The sequence below is a fragment of the Zosterops lateralis genome (assembly GCF_965231275.1).
Source record: "Zosterops lateralis genome assembly, chromosome: 2".
Taxonomy (NCBI): domain Eukaryota; kingdom Metazoa; phylum Chordata; class Aves; order Passeriformes; family Zosteropidae; genus Zosterops; species Zosterops lateralis.
The window spans coordinates 113,373,505-113,397,519 of record NC_139763.1 but is presented as its reverse complement, the minus strand read 5'-3'; the positions used below and the strand labels follow the sequence as shown (position 1 = coordinate 113,397,519).

The following is a 24,015-nucleotide window of genomic DNA, read 5'->3' as shown; positions in this document are numbered from 1 at the left end:
TTTGCACATACTTATTAGCAAGACAACAGAGAATGCTATCTCTGCTAATATTGTTTTTCAGCATAGCTTTAGAATAATGATTTTTTTAAAAGCTAAGTTTGATCTGTAATTCAAATCACAGTATATCTTTGATTTGATACCCCTCCTCCTCCCCTCACACTCTCTTTCCTCCTCCCTCCCCTCAAAAAGCTTTATATAGAGTGGCTGGAAAGGAAAGTAGGGATCTATGCAGACACTATCCATCACATTTCTGTCTTAATTGAATGACACCAGAATGAGATCGATAAAATGTAACAAGAGACAGCTTTGCATTTCCACACTCACTTATTCTCCCTCTCTATTACTGCCAGCCATCACCGTGACCAGAAAGCCTAAGTATTGAGTCTGAACGTTGCTGCCAAGCAAGCTGTTAGTATATGAATAAACTTGTCAGGAAAACAATAAAACTCACAATACTGGGAAAGGCCAAAATGTCAAAAGGCTGCTGCAAGCAGCATTAAATATGCTGCTTTTAAAGTTGAACTATAGAAACATATGAAGAGTTTCTAAATAACATGGGCACTGGCAATTCTTCAGATATTATTCCCCTCATTCCCTCAAGACATGTCTGTGTGCGTGTGTGTGACCGTCTGACATGCAGTTATTGTGACCTCTTGGTGCAAATCTGCAATTTCAACAATAAGCCCACACCATCTGTGATTTCCCTACATTCAAGGATTCTGAGATCTCCAATGCATTATTGATAACCTCGTTGCTGTGCTAAAAGCAGAGTCTGATGTGCTCATAATCCCAGACTTTTCCTGAAAAGCTCCAACTTCACATACCAATCAATCATGAGAAATAAAATGGAAAAAGCCCATTTCAAAATCAGGCTGCACTTTGAGTATTGCATCCATTTCAGCATGCATGCTAAGTAAAAATTTAGGCTTTTTTCAAACTCCTCTTTTTTCCCTAAGTTCAATTATGATGATCTTTTACTCCTGACCCTGTAAGGGTAATGCTAGATTATCAAGAGCATAATTCAGATGTCAGCTTTGGAGTCACATTTATATTTAAAATGTACATTGCTTTTGTAGGTAAACTCCCCAAACAAAATTAGGTATTCTGCTAACTAGCAAATAAAGTAGCTAATAGTATTTAAAAAAAACCCAAAAAACCAAAAAACACCAAAAAAAACACAACAAAAAAAGGGAATCAGTTACATGAAGTGAATACAACATCTTGAAAACAAGATGACTTCTAAAGACAGGAAGAGGAAAGAGTTAACAATAGTAAAACTGCACAGGATTCACTTTTAATTAAGAATATGCATAATTAGGAAACTCCTGGAATCTGAAAACACAAGTATCACCAATTTTCTGGTCTCAGCCTAGTTTATAAAGAAATGCTCAAACATTGCATCACAGGAAATGTTCTCTTCATGTTTCAAGACAGACTGTCATATTTCAACTTGAAACACAATTAGATATTAAAACAATTGCTGTACAAGTACAAGCACTTCTGACAGGCACTATTAAAATCCAGCTGATGAGACACTTGGCCTCTTAGCTTGAATACATAATTCTTCATGCCTCGTTGGCTATGTTGCATTGTTTCTTCATTATTACATCCATGCTCAATCTTTCTTTTTTTTTTTTCCTTATCTTTTCTTCATGTACCAACAATCAAATATAACTTGGAGGTAGGAGACTGAGACAGTCATGACTTCTCAAAGCAGAAAGATTCCTCAAGTCATCCCAATTTAACAAATTTAAACATACAACAACTTTAGTTTCAGTTCTTTTTTTTTAATAAAGTATATTTATGCAGCAGATCCAAAAGAAACTAATTTTCAATAATATACCAAATTTAAAGCAAAATTGCATGAAAAATCACTAAATAGGTGGTATTATTAAAAGTATACTGAAAAAAACCCTGTATATACTTCTCATCTTCCAGAATAGTAGCTAAACCTGAACTATCAATAGAAAAATTAAAATAAAAGAAATTTTTAAATTTGGTGACTGTCCTCTGAGGTTACATTCACCCAGACTGACCGGGACTTATTAATATATTTTCTTTAAAAATTACTGTTGAAAAGCCAAAAATAACTAAGACATCATTGAAAACTTCCAACCAAAGAAATCAGAACTGAAATATCCTATATATATAGCAGGTAATGCCTTATAGTATATGGCTGATATTAAACACTAGACATCAAAATCATAGAATTTGTCAGAAAAGCTGACAACATTCACAGAAGGGAAGTAAGCTAGAAAGTCCTAATGCCACACTTTCATGGAAGTAACAACACCATGACTTCAGGGTGCCTACAGAGCCAGTGAGAAGAAAATGGTTGCTCTAAAAGGTGAAAAGAAGGATGCCAAGACCCCAGCCTGTCTTGGAAAAAGCCCAGATTAGATACTCAATTTGGGTAGCCAAAGCAGGATGGTGGTGTTGTCCTTCTGGAACACTTGCATCGCTGTGAAGAGCAAACAGATCAGGCAACACATATTTTACCCTGATGCCCACTCTATGAAGGCAGGGAAAACATGAAATTTTCCACGTACAAAAGGGGCAGTGGAAACTGGAGGCTGAGGGCAATAGGCTTCCTTCCCTCCTCTTTCTTTGCTCGTATCAGTGGACAAGAACCATAGACAACAGAAGAAGAAACACACCAAGTACAAACTAGACACCATTTATGACAAGTGCAGTATGAATTACTCAAGATAGCTCCCAAGGATGCTAAAAGAAATGGAAAGCAATTCTAAGGAAATTCTAATTTACTTCATTTTAAGTTACATTTAGAAAATTTGGGATGTCCAAGAACACTTGCAAATTTCACAGATTTCCACATGAAGACATAGCCTTCTCCTCAATCAATTCCATCCATGTGATAAATTTCTCAATGGTTTACAATAAAATGTTTTATCAACTGAGTCTGTATTTCATCACAACACATTAAAAAGCATACATTTAATACCTCATCAACATCAATTTACAGAAGTGTTAAAAAATCATGTTAGAAAGAGGCAACAATTTGTTTATAGAATTCAGTGATTCTAAAGACTCATTTAAATAATACTGCCATGACTGAATTATTAACAAATATTAATAAATATTTATTAATATATAAGCTGAAAAAAATTTCAAGCATGACTCACAACAAAAGATTAGAAAAAAACACTTCAAGGATTAGTAAATCACAATTTTGAAAATTTTCTGAGTATATCTGAGATCAAAGATAAATAGAATTTTGTCAACAACCACAGGGACAATGCTTCATCCTTGGTACAATTCTTTACCAGTGAAAGGTACCACTCTCTCAATTTAACCACACAAGATTAGACAGCAGAGAAATATGGATAATTTGTAAAACTATAAAAGCTTAGAGGCTATTTCCTCCTATATCTGGAAAGTCGTTTGGCTTTTAATAATTTTTTACTAATTTATTCTTACAAGGCCACTAGAACTCCCTTTTAGTAGTCACTTTGATGTTTAGCTTCACTATTCTACTTTATGTGGCATGTATGTGATGTTAAAAATATCAAATTTTGTGACATATAGTCATTACTTTTCTTTTTTTTAAATTCTTAGGAAAAAACCACACACAATCTGTTTTTTTTCTATAGTTCTTGTATAAAAAACACTGTAAGTGGCTTCTTACTGTATCTATTCTAGACTTCAATATATTTAGGTATCATTAAAATAGTTTAGTTTGGAGAAGCATGGATAAATGTGGCTCTGTACTAAATACCAGTTACATTAACAGGTGGAAAATATGATGAAAAATTCTGTGGTATTATTCTAGTCCACTGAAAAAGAACCTTTTTTCTCAAACACACTCTAAAATAGCAGGAGAGAGGTTTTAACTTGCAAAACAAAGTCCAGAGTTTATAAAGTAACTGCTGAGTAAGTTACTAAGAAGTACTTTGATATGAAAAACTATTCTTTTACCACATGAATCAATTAACACACTATGTTACTAACGTTTCTTTCATATCAAAATGACTTCAAGCTCTCAAGCAAATGTTTATATTCTTTCAGGAAAAATCATGCCAGTAATGTGTTTGTTACCACATTTCTATAAATCATGCCAGAAATGTGTTTGTTACCACATTTCTATAAGGAAATTATTGCATACACTGAAGAAAAAAGTTTAGCCCAACACATTACCACAAAGAATATTTATGGAGAAGTAGAAATACAGAAGAGGCTTGAACTTAATAATATAGGGCCATTAATTGGCATCAAATGAAAGAAAAGCAATAAAGCGATTTTGCCACCAATTACTGACAATTTGCCTAAGTACGACCATTAATTTTGGATAATATAAACCCATAAAATTAAGGGACCAAAACTATTTGAATCAGTATCTCTTGCTAATCTCTTCCTACTAATTGAAATACTTTCAGGAATACCAAAATGTTTGAAACTTTTAAATGTTGTAAGAAAAATTGAAAAACACATGCTTATGATTTCCTATCTAAAAGCTGCGGGCTTTTGCTTTTGGGGCTATTTTGCTTTTCTTCTGTGGCTGAAAATAAGGAAAACTAGGGCAATTAATACTAGGACTCTTTAGAATTAGCACAGTCAAAACATTTGAGTTCTTTACAGCTTTCCTACTGTTTTAGGGGAGTTTTCATAAAAGGAAAAAATGTTTAGGAGAGCCAGAAGTACCAACGTTTAACAGTTTGATTAAGGAATCTCCACTTTTTACCGACATTATTAGCAATATACCGACACAATATTAACATCAAGGGAGTCTGAATTAGATCCTTGCCCTGGGGATATGTCCTCCGGCAATGCCATAAGCCCCATCGGGCACCCCCCCCCGTCCCTCCGGCCGGCGGAATTCCCTGCAGGCAGCATCCCGCACTGGCTGCCATTGGCGGACAGCGGGGTCCCCGCAGATGTTCCTGCAGATGTGGCCACAGCAGCCCAGCCTCACGTCCCTGCTGTGCCTGCCTGGCAAAAGGTCACCCTGCCGCATTCAGCGTTTCATCGGGACAGACACTAAAGGGCGGCTCCCGACCTTCTGCGCTGCTCTCAGCGCCGCCAGCACCTGATGTGTGTGTCCTAAAGGCAAAGTTCTGAGAAAACTCTCCTAAGGCTCGGGATGGCTTTTATTTACCAGCCTACTTTCTGGACTCTCTTTTCCCTCAGCACTTCCCTGCGTCCACTCTGCAAGGAAAGCAAAGCGACCTTTTGATAAGTATCGATAGGAATTCGGGGAAGGAATTACCGGCGGAGCACCTCCAAAGACCCACCGAGGAAACTCCGAGTTTAATCAGCATCCATATCAATTCATAAACCTCGGGTGCTAGAGTACAAATAAACACTCTAAAGGGTTTTAGCTGCAAGGAGATAAGATCTCTCCCTGAGGAGACGGCTAGAAACTGCTCCATTGCCTTTGTGCAGACTGCTGGAATGCGCTTGCTTTTCATTTCGGTCTTTGTGTCTGGCACTCAGGCCTCACAGGCAGTGTCTTAAGCCATGCAGGGTCAGGGCAAACAGAGAACTGCATTCATGGACAGATCAAGTTTATGTGAGAATGTGCTCCTCCTGTGCCCTCAATTTCCATTTGAATTGTTAATAAAATCTCAGCCTGAAAGCACATGATCCCATCAGTGGGGAAGTCATGCAGAGAATCCTCTAGCTCAGAAAAACAAAATTTCTTTATCTTTTTCATCCTCCTCCTACATTCGTGGGAATTATCCCATGTAACCCTCTCCTCCTAAAGTAATCCCCCTCCCTCAGCACAACACCTGATTGCCAGCCCACAGCTTGCACTAAAAAGCAGTGGGGGAAAGAGGGAGAGAGAAAGAACAGGAAAACATGCACGAGCAATGATCAGCAAAATCACCACCACAATAATTGCACCTTTGTAGAAATTTAAAAACTCCCAGACACGTTCAGGCAAAAGGAAAACACAAACGTTTCGATTTTTAAGTTAATTTCCATCAGCTGATAATGCCAGCTGCAAGACTTTCCAACAGCTTTATGACACTGCATGAACTACAGGGCCACAGAGATAATAAAAGGCCACACAGAAAGGAAAGAACAGAGCCATACCCCAATTAATTTGGTCTCCCCATGCAAAAATTGTACAGGAACAAGAGCCGATATTTGCTGCAGGCACCAGACATGCATCTCCTAACCTTGCCACGGTCTAAGTGGGCCTCTTGTTCCTTCTGCCTTTGCTCCTTGCAAACTGGTTTAATATTGAACGCTTTTCAGAGGGATGGGCTGGTGAACGAAAATATGAATTTCCTGCTTGCCCTTTAAGGTGGGTTAAAGGGGGTGCTAGTAATCAATTACAGAACAAAAAGCCAAAGAGACGCAAAAGAATTTAAAAACTGGATGTCGTAAAGTTTACATGCTGTTTTCTAACCAAATCCCTCCCTTTAATCCTTCCTCAAAACTTGTGGTTTTTTTTTTTTTTTTTTGGTTTGTTTTTTTTTTTTTTTTTGAAGGTACACAATATAATAGAGTATTAAAGTAAAACCTGTGTGAAGTGCAATGATTTCACAGAGATTTATACAGTTTTAACTTGTTGTTTAGAGCAGCACATCAGTCCCAGAAAAACAATAACTGCACTAAATATACAATGGAATTTAAAATCTTGTGGTTCTGGGTTTTGCATGCTCCCAAGCCTGGCCTCCACTCCCTCCTCCTCACACTCATTTGGGAAGATATTTTTGTTTGCAGTAATCACTGGAAGGAGGAACATTTTAAAGCTGAATCTGAGTCTCCGAGACCAATTCTGCTCATCCTTTCACTCACCAAGGCTTCCTTTTCAGTCTGGTGATCACAAAAATCTTGATCCTTGCAGTAAGTACAAACTCCTGAAAAAGAAGCTTAGGCCTTTTCCTACCTCTGAACAGTGCTTGCCTGAATTATTAATGCATACTATTAATCAAAGGATATCATTATTGTGATAGTATCTCATACTCAAAAGCTGATTTAAAAATAATAAAGGTATTTCAAGGTTCCATAGGCCAGGGCAGTCTCCTGGTTTGGACTGAATGCGCTCACAAAACCAAAATACATCACCTGTAATCTTCCTATCAATAAAGGATATATAACTGCAGCTGTTGAGGATGGACATTGTTATTATATGACAAAACTAGTTTTGTTCTAGTCTAGATTTTACACATTTTTAGTTAGGGCTGGTGGAATTGCTCCTTGGGAAATACAGCCAATGGATAGGGCGCTTAAATCTGTTCACCAGGTGTCTGCAAATAGGTCACAGGTGTTATTAATTACTTTGTTAGCCACAGGTCCTTGGACAGCGTATGCAAACATACTTGACCCTGTGACACAATTTTTAACTGACTGATAGGAACAATCACTATTCATTATTCAAGATATGTGACTGGTCACTTAAAGCACAAAACTGTGCTCTTTTCCTGGCTGGGGAGAAAAGAGGGCCTTTTCTGTTTGTTAATTCTCCACAAATGATTGCAGCTGCCCAAGGAGTCAGTTAAAATGCTTGGTTGAAATGGGACTTGCTAGCAAATGCTTGTTGCAGGTTGTTTTTTTCTTCCCACAATCTGGTGGCCGGTCAGTGTGGCTGTGACTCCACACTGTGAATCTCTGGAGAGCTGCAGAGGGAACAGAGGATGCGCTTCCTCACAGTCACATATGCACACTCACAGAACACACCAAATGCCATGAGGAATTTACAATTTCAACATTTTCTCCCACCCATGTGACAGGATGTTTACAGGCCTTCTAGCCCAAATGACCTCTTCCTTTTTCACCTGGGTATAAACTGAGAGAACTTCCCTTCTGCTTTCTTTTGTACAGTCACCCTCTCCTCATTCAAACACTTCCTTAAAACACCTTTCTCATGGATAGTTTATTCATATTCACCCATATATTTATGGAAAGCTGCCATGTCACACCACTAAATGCAAAAACTGAGAGCAACTACAGAGCAGAAGAATGTCTTTTCATTAAATCCATGCCAAAACTCCAATTCAAGTGTGCATGTGGGTACAGGGAGGAGGAGAACATCCTAGCAGGAAGTTGAATAAAAATTATGCATCATGTATACACAGTTCAGAGCTAAAATCTGTTTTCTTTATCTAATTAGAAACAACAAAAATTGACTGTTCTAACAGGCTTTTGCCATAAAATAAGCTAAGAGGAAAGGTGAAGGAAAAAAAAAAAAGTCAGAAAATCAACCTCATCTTATAAAAAGAAGGCAAGTCTACCAAAATGCAGGCTCTGAAAAAAATTTGTTAAAATCCTCACTTATGTTCTCCCAGCAGATTAAAGGATACATCTTTCATGGAGAATCATGAAAATTGTTAGATCTTTCACTGTAGGATTCAGCAAATTAACTCACACCTTGCAAGTTCTAGCTAAATGCCTTAACTGAAGAGACAGCTTTCTCCAACATCTCCCTATTTCCTACATTACCTTACATATACATACTCTAGGTACAGTATGTATTCCCTACATGACCATTTGTGATCTTAAAAAGGTCCAAATATTGAGACAGATTGATTCTTTTTTCTTTTTAATGTAAGATAATACTCTAAATGTTTGTATTAATGTACTAGAATTAAATTATTTGGGTTAATAAATTTATTTTTACAGGAGTTTGAGATCAGTATATAAGCAATTAACTTTGGTACTTCATGAATCATTAAACTGTTTTCTATAAAATAGTAAGATTTACAACGGTAAACCCCAATAAAACATCAACAAAATAAGGCTTATCCAGTCATTTTGAATAATGTCCTTGTAATATTCTGATAATATTCTCTAAAATTAACTTTGAATGCTATTTTGTCAGCTAATAAGCTGATAACCAATCATATCCCCTCTTAAGGAGCTGAATGTAACCAAAGCACATAGTCAACAGACTTTGTCTTTCAATAAAATCTAAAGCACTAAACAAATACACACAGAAACAACAATTCTACCTAACTCCTCTCTTCTTAAAACACACTTTTCCCCTGTCTTGAGTGTATACAAAAGCAAATTAGACTTTGCATCAAGTGTGTGTGAATTTTCATGAGTTTTAGAAAGTTTAGAATTCAGCGGCAGCAAAGCCAGAGCCACCTATGTGGCTCAGGTCATCCCAATATCTGCCACTGTGGCCCATTGTGGACTTGCATTTCCATGGTTTAGCCACCTGTGCCAGACTCTGCACTGCACAGGGAATGCACACAGTGGGTCCAAGGACATGGATTCAAAACACTAATTGACGCAAGTCTGAAGACGTCTTTTGAAATGAGATTATAGACTTAGCTAAATCCCACTTTCACCTTCCCTCTGGTGAGGGTGTGTCTTTGAATAACAAAGCCACAGCTAAGCAAGTTTGGTTTTTTTGGTTTTTATTTTTTTTTAAACTATGTAAAATATTCCTTACTGGAGAAATAACGTCTTCATTTATTTGAGTTCTGTCACTAAAAACAATCTAGCTTTTGCATTTAAAATGGTGTTCGTGAAAACGAACATTTGAAAATACTAATCAAAATTTACACTGATTCCATTCAAAGTAGCTGTTAGAGGGGTTTGCTTTCCTATAAATATTTTACTCAATTTTCTGTAAAAAGATGGTAGGAAATGATGTGCTCATTAGTCTCCCACAAACAAGAGAACACATACACAAATGTTCACCAGAAAATAAAACAGATTTTTTTTTTTTTTTTTTTGGTAACATGTTTTAAGTATGTTTAAAACCCAGGATATAGTTTTATTATTTCTAGATAATACCTAGAATACTGCTTGTGGTAAAAAGCTGGGGAAAACCAATACCAACTCATCTGTGGAGCAGCCACTCACTATCCTAGCTTGCATATTTTTTCCTGTGAGCTCAAGAACTGTGAGCCAGCCTGAAGTCGCAGAGGTGTAAACCAAGAAAACCCAATAAAACAAAATGAGAAAGGAAAACATCAATGTTACTCCTTCCTCCCTGATTGTCATATCAGCTTCAGAACTGCCCAGAGTGGGAGAGCAAACAAGTTAATGAGCACCACTGCATTCAAAAGATAGATGCAGACTTTATTCAGGATATGCAAAAACTGAGCCTCTCTACTCCATGATCAAACTTCAGTATCTTTATTTCAATAACATGGCAGTATATTTTCTTATAGATTTGGAGAAAGAATGTGCCAAAAAACCCCCAAATCAGAAATCTAGGTTTAGTTCAGAGATCTAGTAAGTATGTACTTAAGTTCATTACATACCTATTTATCCTTGAAGATCTGGAACTTGCTGAAGGCTGAAGAGGTTGGAAGGTTTAACTTTGAAAGATACACCTCTGGCACACGGTAACTTCCTACTGTCAGAGCTCCTGTGTGATTTCTAACTTCTATGCTGACCAGCAAGATTAAAAAGTCCTCCATAGTGTACGAAAACATCCTCAGCAGCTGAGTGTTCTCTCCTCTTTAAAGCTCTTCTCAAGTGCAAGACAGTTCTGTATTTTCTGCAATTTGTTACATGAAATAATTTAAAATGGATAATAAATTACCTCAAAATTATCAGCTCAAATGAATTAACATTTCTAGTGAACAGTGGAAGGCCTGTAGTAGGAGAAGGATGAACAGCAAAAGAGAGGCACGGGGCAATCGAGTCATTATCATTTGACACAGCTGATACAGCAAGAGGTGAGGAGATTACTGAGAAATTTGGTCTTGCAACAACTGATGGTCATCAAAAATTGAGGTGATTATGGTGAGTGCTCAGCTCAGAAGGGGTAATTTGCTGCAGCAAAATATAAGAGAATTCTGTTTTTTCCATCTAGATGAATAAACCCTGAGAATGTACTTTAGGCTTTTTCCCTCTGGATGCTGCTCTGGGGCCAGTTTATCTCCAGATCTCTCCTGTGTCAGCACCACCACAGCAGCCACTATCAGCTGAAGGGATTGGCTCCCACTCCCCTGGTGCAGGTCCTCTGGAGGTGACAAAATCCTGCCAAGCTACAGGGATGCTCACCAGTATGGCTAAACACATGATCCTGGGAAGCTTTATATCACAGGGCTTGTTAGGGTTATGACAGGGATCAAGTTTGTTGTTCATCTTTGGGGACATCTTCAGGAATGTCTTCTCAAATAGTATCCTAAGGAAGGTCTGTGGAATTGCAGAAATTCTATAGAATTCTATAGAATAGCAGAAATTCTATAAACCTTTGAATAAGGCAATAGTGAGTAAAGTTAGCACACCTAATCAAAATTATGAACAAATGTACAGTAGGAAACAAGATTGTACAGTAGGAAACAAGATTAGGTGATAAATCACCTCTAATTGCAAATTTAAAAAAAAAGAAATGAAAGAAAGGAGAAAAAGACTCAATAAAGTGGTCCAGCTAGCTGAAAGCTTGAGCAAAGAGGAGTGATAGCCCAAGAAATGGCTGCATCCAAAATGCATAAGTCAAAAGGGGCCTAAAACTACGAAGTTAAAGTAAATAAATGAGACAAAACCTACATAGGATTTTTAAATTAAATCAGAAAATCATGTGTTTAATTCTGAAGGGATTCTGAGTGTGTGCCAGAGTATTGAGTTATACATTGCTGTATTGAAGAGTAGGTCAAGATCTTATCAGCTCTATTATGAGGAATGTCAATAAAAGGCTGTGCTACGAAAAAAGGTTTAATTAAAAATGAACATTGTGCAACAGATGAACTCTTTGTATTATACAGAAAAAAGAGTCAAATGGATTGTGTTCTCCAAGTTACAAATTGCAGTGAATTGTTTTCCCTCCATCAAACATTCTTATCACTACAAAGTCTTATATTAAAAATTGGATTTACTTATACCACTTTTTTTCCAAGTTAGTGTAGGACTATACCCACAGGATACTTCAAATATTTGAACATCTGGAACAACTGTGAGGAGAAGAACACGAAGGTCTTGTTTTCTCGGTCCTCTTTCAGGTGAATAACTGGTTTGCTTTGGCAAGTTAATTAACAAAACTAAATATTAATACTAATTCAGCGAATTGACCCAAAAGTAACAAGCAAAACTCAATATTTTGGTTTATTACTTATATAATACACATGTACTCAACATGACTGCCCCAAACATCTCTCAGGGTTCAGTGCAGAAGGTGACACACAATGATACCAGGAAGAGCACAGGGAATTAAATGCAGCAAGACCCGTGGTAGACAGACATCATGATTCTTTCCTGGTGAAAACACTTTACCCTCATCCCCTCTGCAATATTAATTGTCTGAGACATGAGGCAGTGCCAGAGCCAGTATACTTATCTATGAGAGCCAAGGCAAAGAAATTCAAGGTGAAAAAATATGTTTTTTCACAGTTTTAAAGGAACAGTGCAAAATGCAGGGAGCATTAAATGGTAAATTAGCACCATAGGAGTAGGCAAAAAATGTCTTAACAACTCATGGCCTCCCTTCCCAGGACAACTTTGTGTAACAAAGCATAACAGGACATTCATATGGACACTTGGGCCAGAATATGCAGAAGAGAAGATTTTTAATATCTCTACCACTCAACTTCAAACCCCCCAACAGAGCATACATATGAATATGGACACACACACTGTATAAACTGTGCACTTCTTAAAACCCAGCTCAAACTAGGAGAGATTTATAATGAAAAACATTCTAAAATTCCTAAAACAGGGTACACCAGTAGAATGAAACTTCCAATAGGAGCTGATGAACCTGAGATATTGAAACAGATAAATCAGATATCAGATGAGAGCACACTCAGCATTCCACATCTGTCCCTTTATCAGAAGCAATTAATACTTGCCTTAAGAAAATATCTCAGTCAGAAATAGCATTCATGTTTTTCACAATCAAAATTTAGCTTCATATCTCACTCAACTATTTTAGTATACACTTATCCCTGCAGTATACAATAAGTTGGACATATTAGAGCAAAGAGCTCCACTGAGCAGCTGATTGAAAAAATATTATGAAGAAAATAAGAATTCTGGTGCCCTTTAGTTAAAGGATTTGTAAGTTATGAATGACCTGTGGGTAGCATATGCTCCAGCTGCAGGAGTGTGAAAGAGTCTATTACTATAGCAAGAATAATACTAAAGTGCATCTTTTCATCAATGGAGAAAGATAAATTTATCAAATCCAAACTGTTAGTACAGGGAAAATCCACAATATGCTCATGAAAGAATTTGCAGTCATAGAAATTGATGATATTAAAGAGCTTATAAGTGATCTAGTCTTTCTTCCTTAACTTCCTCTCAGAGTTCAGTCTTGTTTCTTGCAGCTCTTGCATAATAATACCTTACCTGTATGTTTGCCACCCAATCCCTTGGTAAATTCTGAAGTCCTTAATCTTTTCATCAGATACCATTTCCTGAGATTCAGGCTATAATTACACATAATGATACTGTCATATTTAAGGACAGAAAAATATAGGTATAGAAACATGTTTTCCTTTGAGCATAACCTTTCCCAAATCAACCACAAATAAACTTCAAGAAGAGAGAATTATTACCTAAGAAGCAGATTTGGTAGCAATATTAAAAACTAAGTCCTCAGAGGAGGTCTAAATAGGGGTAGGAATAGAGCAAATCATTCACCAGGAGTCAGTAGAGATTCCCAGGGTCATGGCCTAGTTGAAATTAAGAGAAAAACTCCTACTGATTTCAATGGGGCCAGGATATGGTCCCCATGTTTTATCCGTAGTATATCATCACAAATGTAAACTACAAATGAAGCATCATGAGGTGAGTGCCTATAATTCCTAGTTGTTTTCATCCACTGTAATAGCCAAGATCTCTCCCTGAACTCCAACAGAGACAAATTAATTCCACATGTCAGATACTGACTGTAATATTTTCCCTTACACTTGGTACACAATGAGAGAATGCAGTACAGAACAGAGTGATTATTACATTTCTTTTTGTGAAGTAATGCACAACAGAACAACTCAGAAAAGACACGGCACACTTGAAGGTTGCTTGCTCATGAAGAGTACAAGTAGGAAAAGCAATCAATGGAAAATAAGATAAATTAAACTCCCTTTCCTGTCCAACACCTTCCTAGTTGTTGCTTTACTTGCTTCGTTTCAACCCTTCTTTCCAAGCAGGTCTCCTGTTACCCCTAATTTCTGACATCACCTCTGAATCTGGGATTACAATCTATCACAGTGCAAACTGAACCAGTTCTTACAGTTTCCTGAAAGAGAAATCTAACATATAGGATAGGACTTTTAAGCATTGTCAACTCATGCATTTTGCATACCCTACAGAATCCTGCCAAGGGCTCAGCTGCCATTCCAGATGGCCGTGGCTCTATTGAGTGTTTTGTGTCATATTTACCAGTTCCATGTTTAAGTAACAAACTCTTACCTCAATATGTCTTTTACCACCAGTGAGAAAATAGTAAAGGAGAACCAAGGCCTTTAGGCACTACCTATTCATTGCACTGCATTTTGACCAGAGATTTTGTATAACAACAACAACAACAACCACAACAATAATAATAATAATAATAACAACAGCAACAACATGCAAGCCTTCCTGAAATCACTCTCCTGAAACCATTCTGTTAAGAAATAATCTTGGCTGTGGAAGGCTAAGTAAGATAGGATCTTTCTGATGACACGTGCACAGGGACTACAGAGTGTACCTATAGCCACAGGTAACAGTCACAGCAGCCCAAGAATGCATTGGAATAGAACTGTGACACAAATTAAAGCTAATGGAACATTGTAGCCCACTACAACACTCAATAATTACCTTGTCGGGTAAATACCAACACAGAGGAAGCCACCAAAACCAATGACAAGTCAAGGTGAAGTCAGACTTGGAACACCTGTACGACTTCACTTATATTAAACGAAAAAGTGACTTTGAAGAACTTCATCAGGTCTTGTGGAAAAAATGAAACCTACCTCATTCTGAGAACTACTCAGTGCCGAATGGAGCATCACAGCAGACAGAAACCGACATCTATAGAAAATGTTTCCTTCTAGTCCTGTAAAATAAAACCAAATCACAGTTCTTTCAGAAACAGACTCTGTAAAAACACTGCCAGATTATTTTAATCCAAGTCACCCTTGTTAAGTTCAGTGTTTCACAAGGAAAGAAAAAGAATTAGAAAAACAAATAGAGAAACAAACAAAAATACCCTTCTCACTCCTCAAGCTGGCAAGGTCGACTTCTAGAGTTCAAGCCATGCTTTTAGGGATTTTGTTTACAAATATAATAAAGTGCCTTTCTTTGAAAACTTGATTTTCACCATTTAGAATTAGAGATTTTATGATAGTTTAGAATTAAAGACAAGTAAAAATTTTTATCATTCATATATTTGCCAAGTATCCAGTATACAATAGAATGTTGATACCATGATAACAATTTCAAAATATCCCATTTATGAACCATTTATGATAGACAATTAATCACCACTTTTTCAACTAGACCACAGCTAGTTGAGTGCCACTGAGTGCCACGTCCAGTTACATCTTAAACACCTGAAAGGACAGTGATTCCACCACCTAATAGTAAAGTGTGAAGATAAGCACTGTGGAATTAGACAAAAGTGAAGTAAAGAGATCTATGTTGATCAAACTGATGGTCATATAACTAGAATTTCAATAATTTTCCTGATAATACATTAACTGAAGTGGAAACTGCTACTAAAACCACACAGACTTGTATATAATAAATGTGAGCACACAGAGAAAGGGAAACTGGAAAGGGAGGAGCTGATTATTTTAGTGCAAGCTGAGACCACAAGAAAGACGAAGTCAATTAAAAAGATACACAAAATGTATAAACATTATCATCAGGCATTCTCTTTTCAAAAGGTTTTGAACCAAATTCAAGATAGTTTGTAAACATGCATAAATATGAATGTAAACATGCACTTCAATAGAATGACAATCAAGTTTACAAAAGACTAATTTAATATTTTATTGTATTAAGTACAAAGTACCTCATCTCTCTCTTACCCTCTTTCTCTGGAGTAGCACAACCCCACTAGCACTGTATTTAAATTAAAGTTATTCAGACCACAGTTAAATTATATAATTTTAAGACAAGGATAAAATATGTTGCAACAAAGTGTCATATTGAGTTTGAAGTTCTTTTCATGATTGAAGACAGAAAATAAATATTTTTCAATAATCTGTTATAATAAGTTTGCGAATCAGGTGCCTACTGACAGAATAGAAATAAAATATTTTTCCTGATAATTGATGTATGTGAGGTTAAATAACTATTTCTACACACTAATTTCTTCTTCTGTTGAAAGTAATACATATCTTTGGTATGCACAAAGATAATGATCCTAATATAATATAAATCCCTTTTATAAATCTCAAATGTTAAATTATCACAGAGTCATGGAATGACCTGGGTTGGAAAGGACCTTAATGATCATCTCCTTCCAACCCCCTGTCATAGGCAGGGACATCTTCCCCTAAACCAGGTTTCTCAGAGCCCCATCCAACCTGGCCTTGAACACTTCCAGGGGTGGGACAGACACAGCTTCTCTGGGAAACATGTGCCAGGGCCTCACCACCCTCAGAGGAAAGAATTTCCTCCTAATCTCTAATTTTAAACTCACCCACCAGCACCTCCAGGTCCTTCTCCCAGGAGCTCTAGGTCTGTCCATTCGCAGCCTGGATTGGTACTGAGGGCCGCCCTGACCCAGGTGCAGCAGCTTGGATTTGGTCTGTTAAATATCATGAGATTCCCATGGGCCACTTCTTGAGCTTGTCCATGTCCCTCTGGATGGCATCCTGTCCTTCCTGTGTCACCCACACCCCTCAGGTTGGTGTCATCTGCAAAACCTACTAAGAGTGCACTCAATCCCTTTGTCTGTGCCCATTAATGAAGACATTAAATAACATTGTTTCCAACATGTCTGTCATGTCTGGGTATCTGCTTACATGGATACAAGACTAAACCACAAGAGACCCATGGTTCAAACCATCAGACACAGACACACTGAACATGAGATCCAAACGTGAAAACAAGCCTGACATGCTTCTAATTAGTTTTCATTACTAGCAAGAACAGATAACTCCACACACAAACCCATGCACAAGTAAAAATCTTGTGTTTCAACTACTTTTCACATAACATTTCTAGCCCTTGAAATACACATTTTAATGCCATCAGGCACTGGTGTCATTTATGCTATGTGGCTTAAGGACTAAACGGAAATTTCAGTCCCTCAAACAGTCCCATTCAATAGAAAACTCGTAGCACAGTAGGACATTCTCCTTCATTGCTTCTTTGCATAACCTGATACCCCTATTCACATTCACATTCACAGTGAAAGTTTGAATGTGAATAGGCTTAATAAAAAGCCCAGAATAACCTGAAACATGTACTTCTGACCTAAAATAAATTCATCTTTTGGGGGAAAAGCAGTTATGAAAAACACTTGATACAAATTCATCTGTGTCAAGGAACTTTGGTCAAATCTACTTTGAATATGCTGAAAAGAGGTCCATCACCAAGCATTCTCTATAGCTGAGCAAACTTGGCATCTAATATATAAATTATGAAGATGGATTAAAGTCCGTAAAATAAGTTATGTTCAAAATTACAAAGTATAAGTCTTTAATAAGGGACTGCAAAACACCTTTCTGAAATATCTGGTGGGATGTCTGAAGAGCTACAGTGAGAATCAAAATTTTTGTTCCTAAAGCAAAACAAAACTGAATTCTCTGAGAGACAACAGAGCTCATGGGAGGGGAAAAAATATCAAAACAAAATTCCATGATACTGAGACACTAAACGCTAAATGCTATTACAGTTCTTCCCTTGGACAGGGAAAGAGAAGAACCTTTTTTTAAGGTAAGTGTAATAGGAACAAACTACCATGAAATATCCATGGCCTGCTGCCTTCCACACTAATGAAAAAGTGAATTAAAACTTTCAAGCTTTGCTATGATAGGATGGTGGAATAAACAAAGGGGACAAAGAGTAATCTGTATGATTTTAAGGCATAGTCAGACTTCTGTCCAGCAAAAATTTGGGAATATAGAGAAAAAAAATCTATAAAGTTTTAAAAATTCTACAATCCAAATGGCAAATTTAGCAGACTCACTGTGACAATAGCATTTTTTTTAATTAATAGTTGGTCACTTATTTTTGTAAACTGAAACTTCAACTCCTACTTTCTGCTCTTTGTTTTTAAAACAAATACAAATTTCTTTCACTGACCAAGACATAAGGGGCTAAAGTACTAGTTTTGATCTTCAAAGAATCTGGAGTTAATTTGAAAAGATGAAGGTAATTTTTAGATAATTTTTAGAATGAAGGTCACAACAGAATCCTGAATTTTTCAAACATTATAAAAAACTCCTTGAGTGCCAGTTTGCCCTGAGAAACGTCACTTCTCTCATATCATTAAGTCAGAAACAGAAGTGCTGGGATTCTTTCCTAAAGGTGGTTGACAAATAGAAAAATATAGCAAATATATTATAGATTAATATAATTAGTCTGTAATATATAGAAAATAATTTCTAGACTATATACTCGATTTTATACCTACCACAGTCAATGGAAACAAAAAAATATTGACTTTCAGGACTGTGCCGGATGGGACACTTTTTTTTTTCCTTCTCACAAAGGACTTAGAACTAATATAATTAATTGGGCTTGGATATTAACTATCTAAATATATTTATTATCTCTTTAGGTTTTGTATTTACTATGTTATACTTAACGGTTTATTGTTATCATTACTATGGTTTAAAATTTAGAACAACGGCAAAGAAATAAATGATTCTTTGTTGAACAGAAATTAGGTAGGTGATCCACAAAAGAAAAAAAATGCTGCAAAACTCATTCTGTAAACCTGGGGTCTAAAACCTTCTCAGCAATTGCCATTTGTTGCCATTCAGTTTTATGACAGCAGATTATTGCAGAAAATAAAGTTTGAAATTAATTTGAAATTAATTTTTCGCCAGCCACAGTTCTGGCATGGAGCATTTGTCACCTTAACAGATGTGTACAAGAATTAATCTTCATATTGTACAAAGCTTCCCCAGTAGCTTCACACCAGAGCAAATCACAGAGAATTATCAGATTTATTATGTCTTTATTGATATTCCTGAGGCATTTGGATGGATTGATTTGGATGTGCTACTCCTTGGACATATTAGATAGATTACTTAACAAATTTCCGAGCAGCTGGCCGTGACCCGGTCAGTATCTCCCAAGAAGTTCCTGCTCACAAACACCCATCACTTGCCAGGAGCACATCTGTCCTCTGATCTACAGCTGTCGTCCTGTGATACACAAACCACAGTACAAACAGATGAAGTTAAAGCACCCCAATCTTGCCTTTTGAATTTAGACTATATTTGGGGCTTAATAAGAAGCCTTGTTGCATAAATTATTTGAATTTTTCTACTGTTATCTGATCATCTAAAGGAAATGTTTCTCAAGAGGCAAATCATTCTTATATTACAACTTTTTGCATTTAAAAATGACAAGATGGACAGTGTTCTGCAGCATATTTTGGTTTGAACTATGGAGCAGAGTAGATGGAAGGACACTTAGGAACTTTTTAAAGGATTTTTACATGATAGAATCTGGTGATGGGAATTCTGGCTTACCACAGCAGATTCACAACCTGGCACAGTTGTTCCCTATCCATGTTAAATACATCCCATCCCCTGATGGGAGACAACTGCCCTCCCCACAGATCTCATCCTACTGCCTGATAATGATGGCTGGCTGTTCCTGTTTGAACATTACTCTGGAGTCTTTAGACTCCACAGGGACAAAGGCTGTTTTCTGGCTAGGACTGTGCATTTCTAAATCTGGAGTTTGACCCTCAACTCACCTCCCACTCATTCCATAAGCATGGCCCAGCACAAACATCCTGAAATCTCAGAATGGCACAGAAGCTGAGTCACCTCACCTGCCAGTCAGATTCCCAGGAAGCCAAGCAACCTGAAGCTGGGATGCTGCCGTACATCCCCCGGGCAGGGAGGGGAGAGCTTGTCTCAGCCTGGGAAAAAGGGGGAGGACTCCTTCGCCTTTCTGTCCTTCAGCAATACTCTATCACAAGTAAAGGCTGGATGGGACAGAGGGAGGAAGGAAGAGAGGGAGATTGGAAGGAAGGGAGGGAGAGAGGGAAGAAGACAGTACAAAAGACCTCGGCATGTTTATCAGATCATTGTATCCAGCTGGGCAGGAGGGAATACTAAGGACATGACTCAATCCTACTTTTCATATGTTTCAATCACAATTGTAGGAGGGCACCTGTTTCAGGAGATGATGTAGAGAAGCCAGATTTCAGCAGTGTTTCCTGCCTCCTTGCCATTTTTACTTTACAAGTCATGCTAACCATGGAAGGGGAAAGGCAATGCTGTTGGCTCTTTTCTCCAAACCATTTTTTCTGATTTTAAATACAGAAACAGACTCTTTGATCAGTTGCTCAGACAATATGATGGCTAAGCCATTTCTTTTCTGAGCATGAAGAGGTCAACACACACTTTTCGAAAAGCCTCTTGTCAAGAAAATGCTCCACCTGTCAGGCTACAGGGTGATTCTGGCTGCATCTTGGTACTGAGGACCTGATGCCCAAGCTATGAACATTCCAACTCTAGTCTCCCTATGTGGTTTGAATATCTGGCTAGGCATTCAATCTCACACATTTGTTTCATCTGAAATGAAACCTGTTCACGTACTCCAAAAAGTGAAGCACAATAATATATTATTTTTTTTTCTGCAAGCATATTTCACATGAATCCATCTATATGAGCTGCTTCTGAAGCGAAGGAAGACTCTGGATAACCTAGAAGCCATAAGAGTCAAGGAGTTGAGAAAGGTGGCTGAATTATTGGTCATATGATAGTAAAAGTGAAGGTAACAAATATACTCAGAAAATTTTATTCGCTGAAAATGTTTTTCAGAGAATTTAGGCTGATTAACTCAATATAATAAGATAAAGTGAAAATAGTGACTGATTTTTAAGTTATTCTGAATATTTTCCAGAGTAAGTTAAGATAACAGTCAAAGATAAATTCAGATATCTAGAGAGAGACAGAGATGGCAAGTACTTTTTCTGTTGGCAATATGAATAGAAAAAAAATATTTTTTAGTAAAGAGTCTTCACATCACAAATCTTTCCCAGTAAAAGGAGATCTCTTATCTAAATTACGCAACTAACAAAAAAGAAATGAGATCCTTAACCAAATGGTCTTTTTCACAGAATTAGAGGGACCCTAAAGACAAGAAAGAAGAAAAATTAAACTGAATTTACTCATTGTGCAATATTCAAAAGTCCCCCTACAAAGTTTTCTAAGAATTTAAAGTTTACCTGAGAATGTTTAATTTCTTGTTATCCATATTCATGTATTTCTGAAGAACTAGAAATTTAGAATCTATAATTCACTGCTTTCAGTGGTAAAAGTACAACAGATGCAATCTGTGCATGCTGGGATTATTAAGGAAGCCTGAGGTAATAAAATGTTCAAATTACTTTTAAATTCATGCGAGTGAGATTTCTAACTCCTTAAGGCTGTTGAAAATTATATTTTCCAATATCCTTGAAACAAAGAAATTAAAATTTTTTATAAACCTTCTGTGAACTAGTAACTATTGATTATTTAATGGTTGATTAAACTTTCTTACTAACTGCCTCCAGAATTTCACATTAAGAACATTAGCACTCATATTTCTATTTTTCATAAATGTCAATTCTATCTGAAATTGTGTGTTATTCAACATGAAAGATATACTGAAAATAATCCTGCATAGGAGTAGGATATGGCATAAAAACAATCCACTGAATGCTATCAACAATGAACCAGTAAAAAAAATAATAGTTAAAAAAGTAAAAAATATGAGCAATTCTTAAGAACAAATTTTATAAAATAGAACTTTTTAATTTTCAGAACAGAAAACAAAATTGGTGATTCAGATCTGTATTCCTGCCCTGGTCATGCACAGTAGGTAGCATGAACAGGATGGGATGAATTCCAGTCCACCAGCTATTCCATGATGGCTTCTCCTATTCCCATATGGTACACCCTTTATCCATGTGCAACACCAAAAGGCACGAAAACTTTGCTTCTGTTGCAATGAAACGCGAAAGCAAAATAAAACATCTCAAAACTATTTCTTAAAAATAAATTCTTGGCTTTCACCCTGCTCCAATGAGTAGCTAAAGTCTAATACCTGAGAAAAGCACTCCCTGCATTGCCCCACAGAACAAGTCCAGTGCCAGCTCCTCTCCTGCCCAAGGCAGGGATAGTTCACCCTCGCCTTTTCCTTTATTACTGAACCAGCAATGGCATTTTTATCAATACTTCTGAGAAGATTTTAGCCAGCTGTAAACCATTTTACAACTCATAGGATCTGAAGTTTCTGGTTGGGAAAGATTTGTTGTCATGTGGAATTATGCAGGAAGAGGTTTGGGGTGCACAGACCTCACTGGGAAGTTACATGAGGTTCTCCAATTAATAATTTTGAGAAGTGGAAACACTCAGAACTATGAAGCTTGGAGTTTTCTCTGTATGAACATTAGAACTGGACAAAGAGAAACTTGTGTTTGGCCTAATAATGAAAAAATCTCAAGTAGCAAATAAATTTCAGTCCTTCAGTGTAGCAATAAGGAACAACACTACCACTTTGCACTACAGGTCAATTTTATTCCTTTTTAAAATATGGAGAAATGAGGACACTGGAAAACTGCAACTTTCCATCACTAAAAGAGTAGGCCTTAACTAAAGGCAAGATTCCTAAAGTACGTGTATCCTGCCTACAAATACCTCCATTGCCTTTGCTTTTCTTGCAGGACACACTGGTTTTGTCCTTCAAAAATCTCTCTTGCATGAGACCTGAAACCCTCATCGAACAGGATACAAGCAGAACAATGGAAAAGGTCTTAAGAGGCCACATACAATATATCCAAACATGAACTGTTCCAAGTTTATAGAGCAAAATAAACACTTTACAATATTTCTAATCAAGATAGGGAGCCTTTTATTGCTTTGCAGAAATCTACGCCAAGAAAAAGTTGCAGCTATTTTATTTTTTAATGGTGCAGCATGCTGTTAATTTGTGTATAATGCCAAAAAGCTCCATAGTGTTATTCAGGAAAGAGTTGTCTAGAAACCCCTCAATGTCATAGATAAAATTGAATCTGAATGGCTAAACCAATTTGAAAACAAATCAATTCAAAACTAATTTTATCCACAACATGCAGTTTTTTAACAAACATCCTTCACTACAACAGAGCTACTAGTGACATCCTTAAGCCAAATACATTTATTCTGTTCCTGATGTTGCATACTAAACAGAAACACCTTTCTGTTACTGCTCAGGCTACAGAGAAAACAAATGCCTGAATCCTCCTCTTTTGTTGTCCCATTCCCATCATTAAAAACCAAGTCCTCCTCACAGCTAGGCAAACACCTTGGAATTTCTCCTGCCCTGGCTTCCTGCCCATTCACCAAAATCATCCGCTCATGCTCATGGAGTTTTAAGGTGATTCCAAAACTCCACACAGAGAGTCTCTTTCCCTTCTCACCTGAATAAGTCACCAGCGGTTGTAAATCCTACCAAGAGGTATCTTCATGCCTCTTGTACCCAAATGCTGGGATTGGTCCTTTTCTCCGAGGGATTAATGAAAGGCACAAACCTCCCAGAGCCCATCATACACTGATGATTAAACTCCTGCTACCTTCCACTCACACACCAAGAAAACACACATGACTGTATAAAGCAAAGCACAATGCCAAGATGAAGATCTCCCTTGTATTTGTTTGGCTCTAACAACTAAGTATCAAAATAAGAACTTGCAATAGTAAGAGATGGAAGGGACAAAGGGCTGAAAAATAGGAGGGGTTCTATTCCATAAAACTGTGAATTAGCCACCTCAGTTCCATCCCTGAATTTGCACAGGAAACAATCTTGGAAAACACATGAAAAAATCAATCAAATAAATTGCAGTGGTTGACAAAGCAAGGATTTGGGTTTTTATATATTTAATCCTTATTAATCTATAAAAAGGTAATATGTTGAGTCTTTCAAAAAAGACATTACTTCCCACTCTGTTATCCTTCCCATAGTTATAGTCTAGCCCTGAACATTAGTGTGAAGCAA

General features: G+C 37.0%; 1 protein-coding gene across 3 annotated transcripts in view; it reads right to left on the bottom strand.

Annotated features, from left to right (window-relative positions):
• Positions 1-24,015, bottom strand: part of LOC310906290 (uncharacterized protein) — a 374,899-nt gene that overhangs the window by 261,067 nt on the left and 89,817 nt on the right. For all 3 annotated transcript variants that reach the window (XM_083855447.1, XM_083855446.1, XM_083855445.1), the window contains one exon: positions 14,829-14,911. In XM_083855447.1, the coding sequence (XP_083711573.1) occupies positions 14,829-14,833 (5 nt within the window). In that variant the 5' untranslated portion in view covers positions 14,834-14,911. The remainder of the gene's footprint in view (positions 1-14,828; positions 14,912-24,015) is intronic.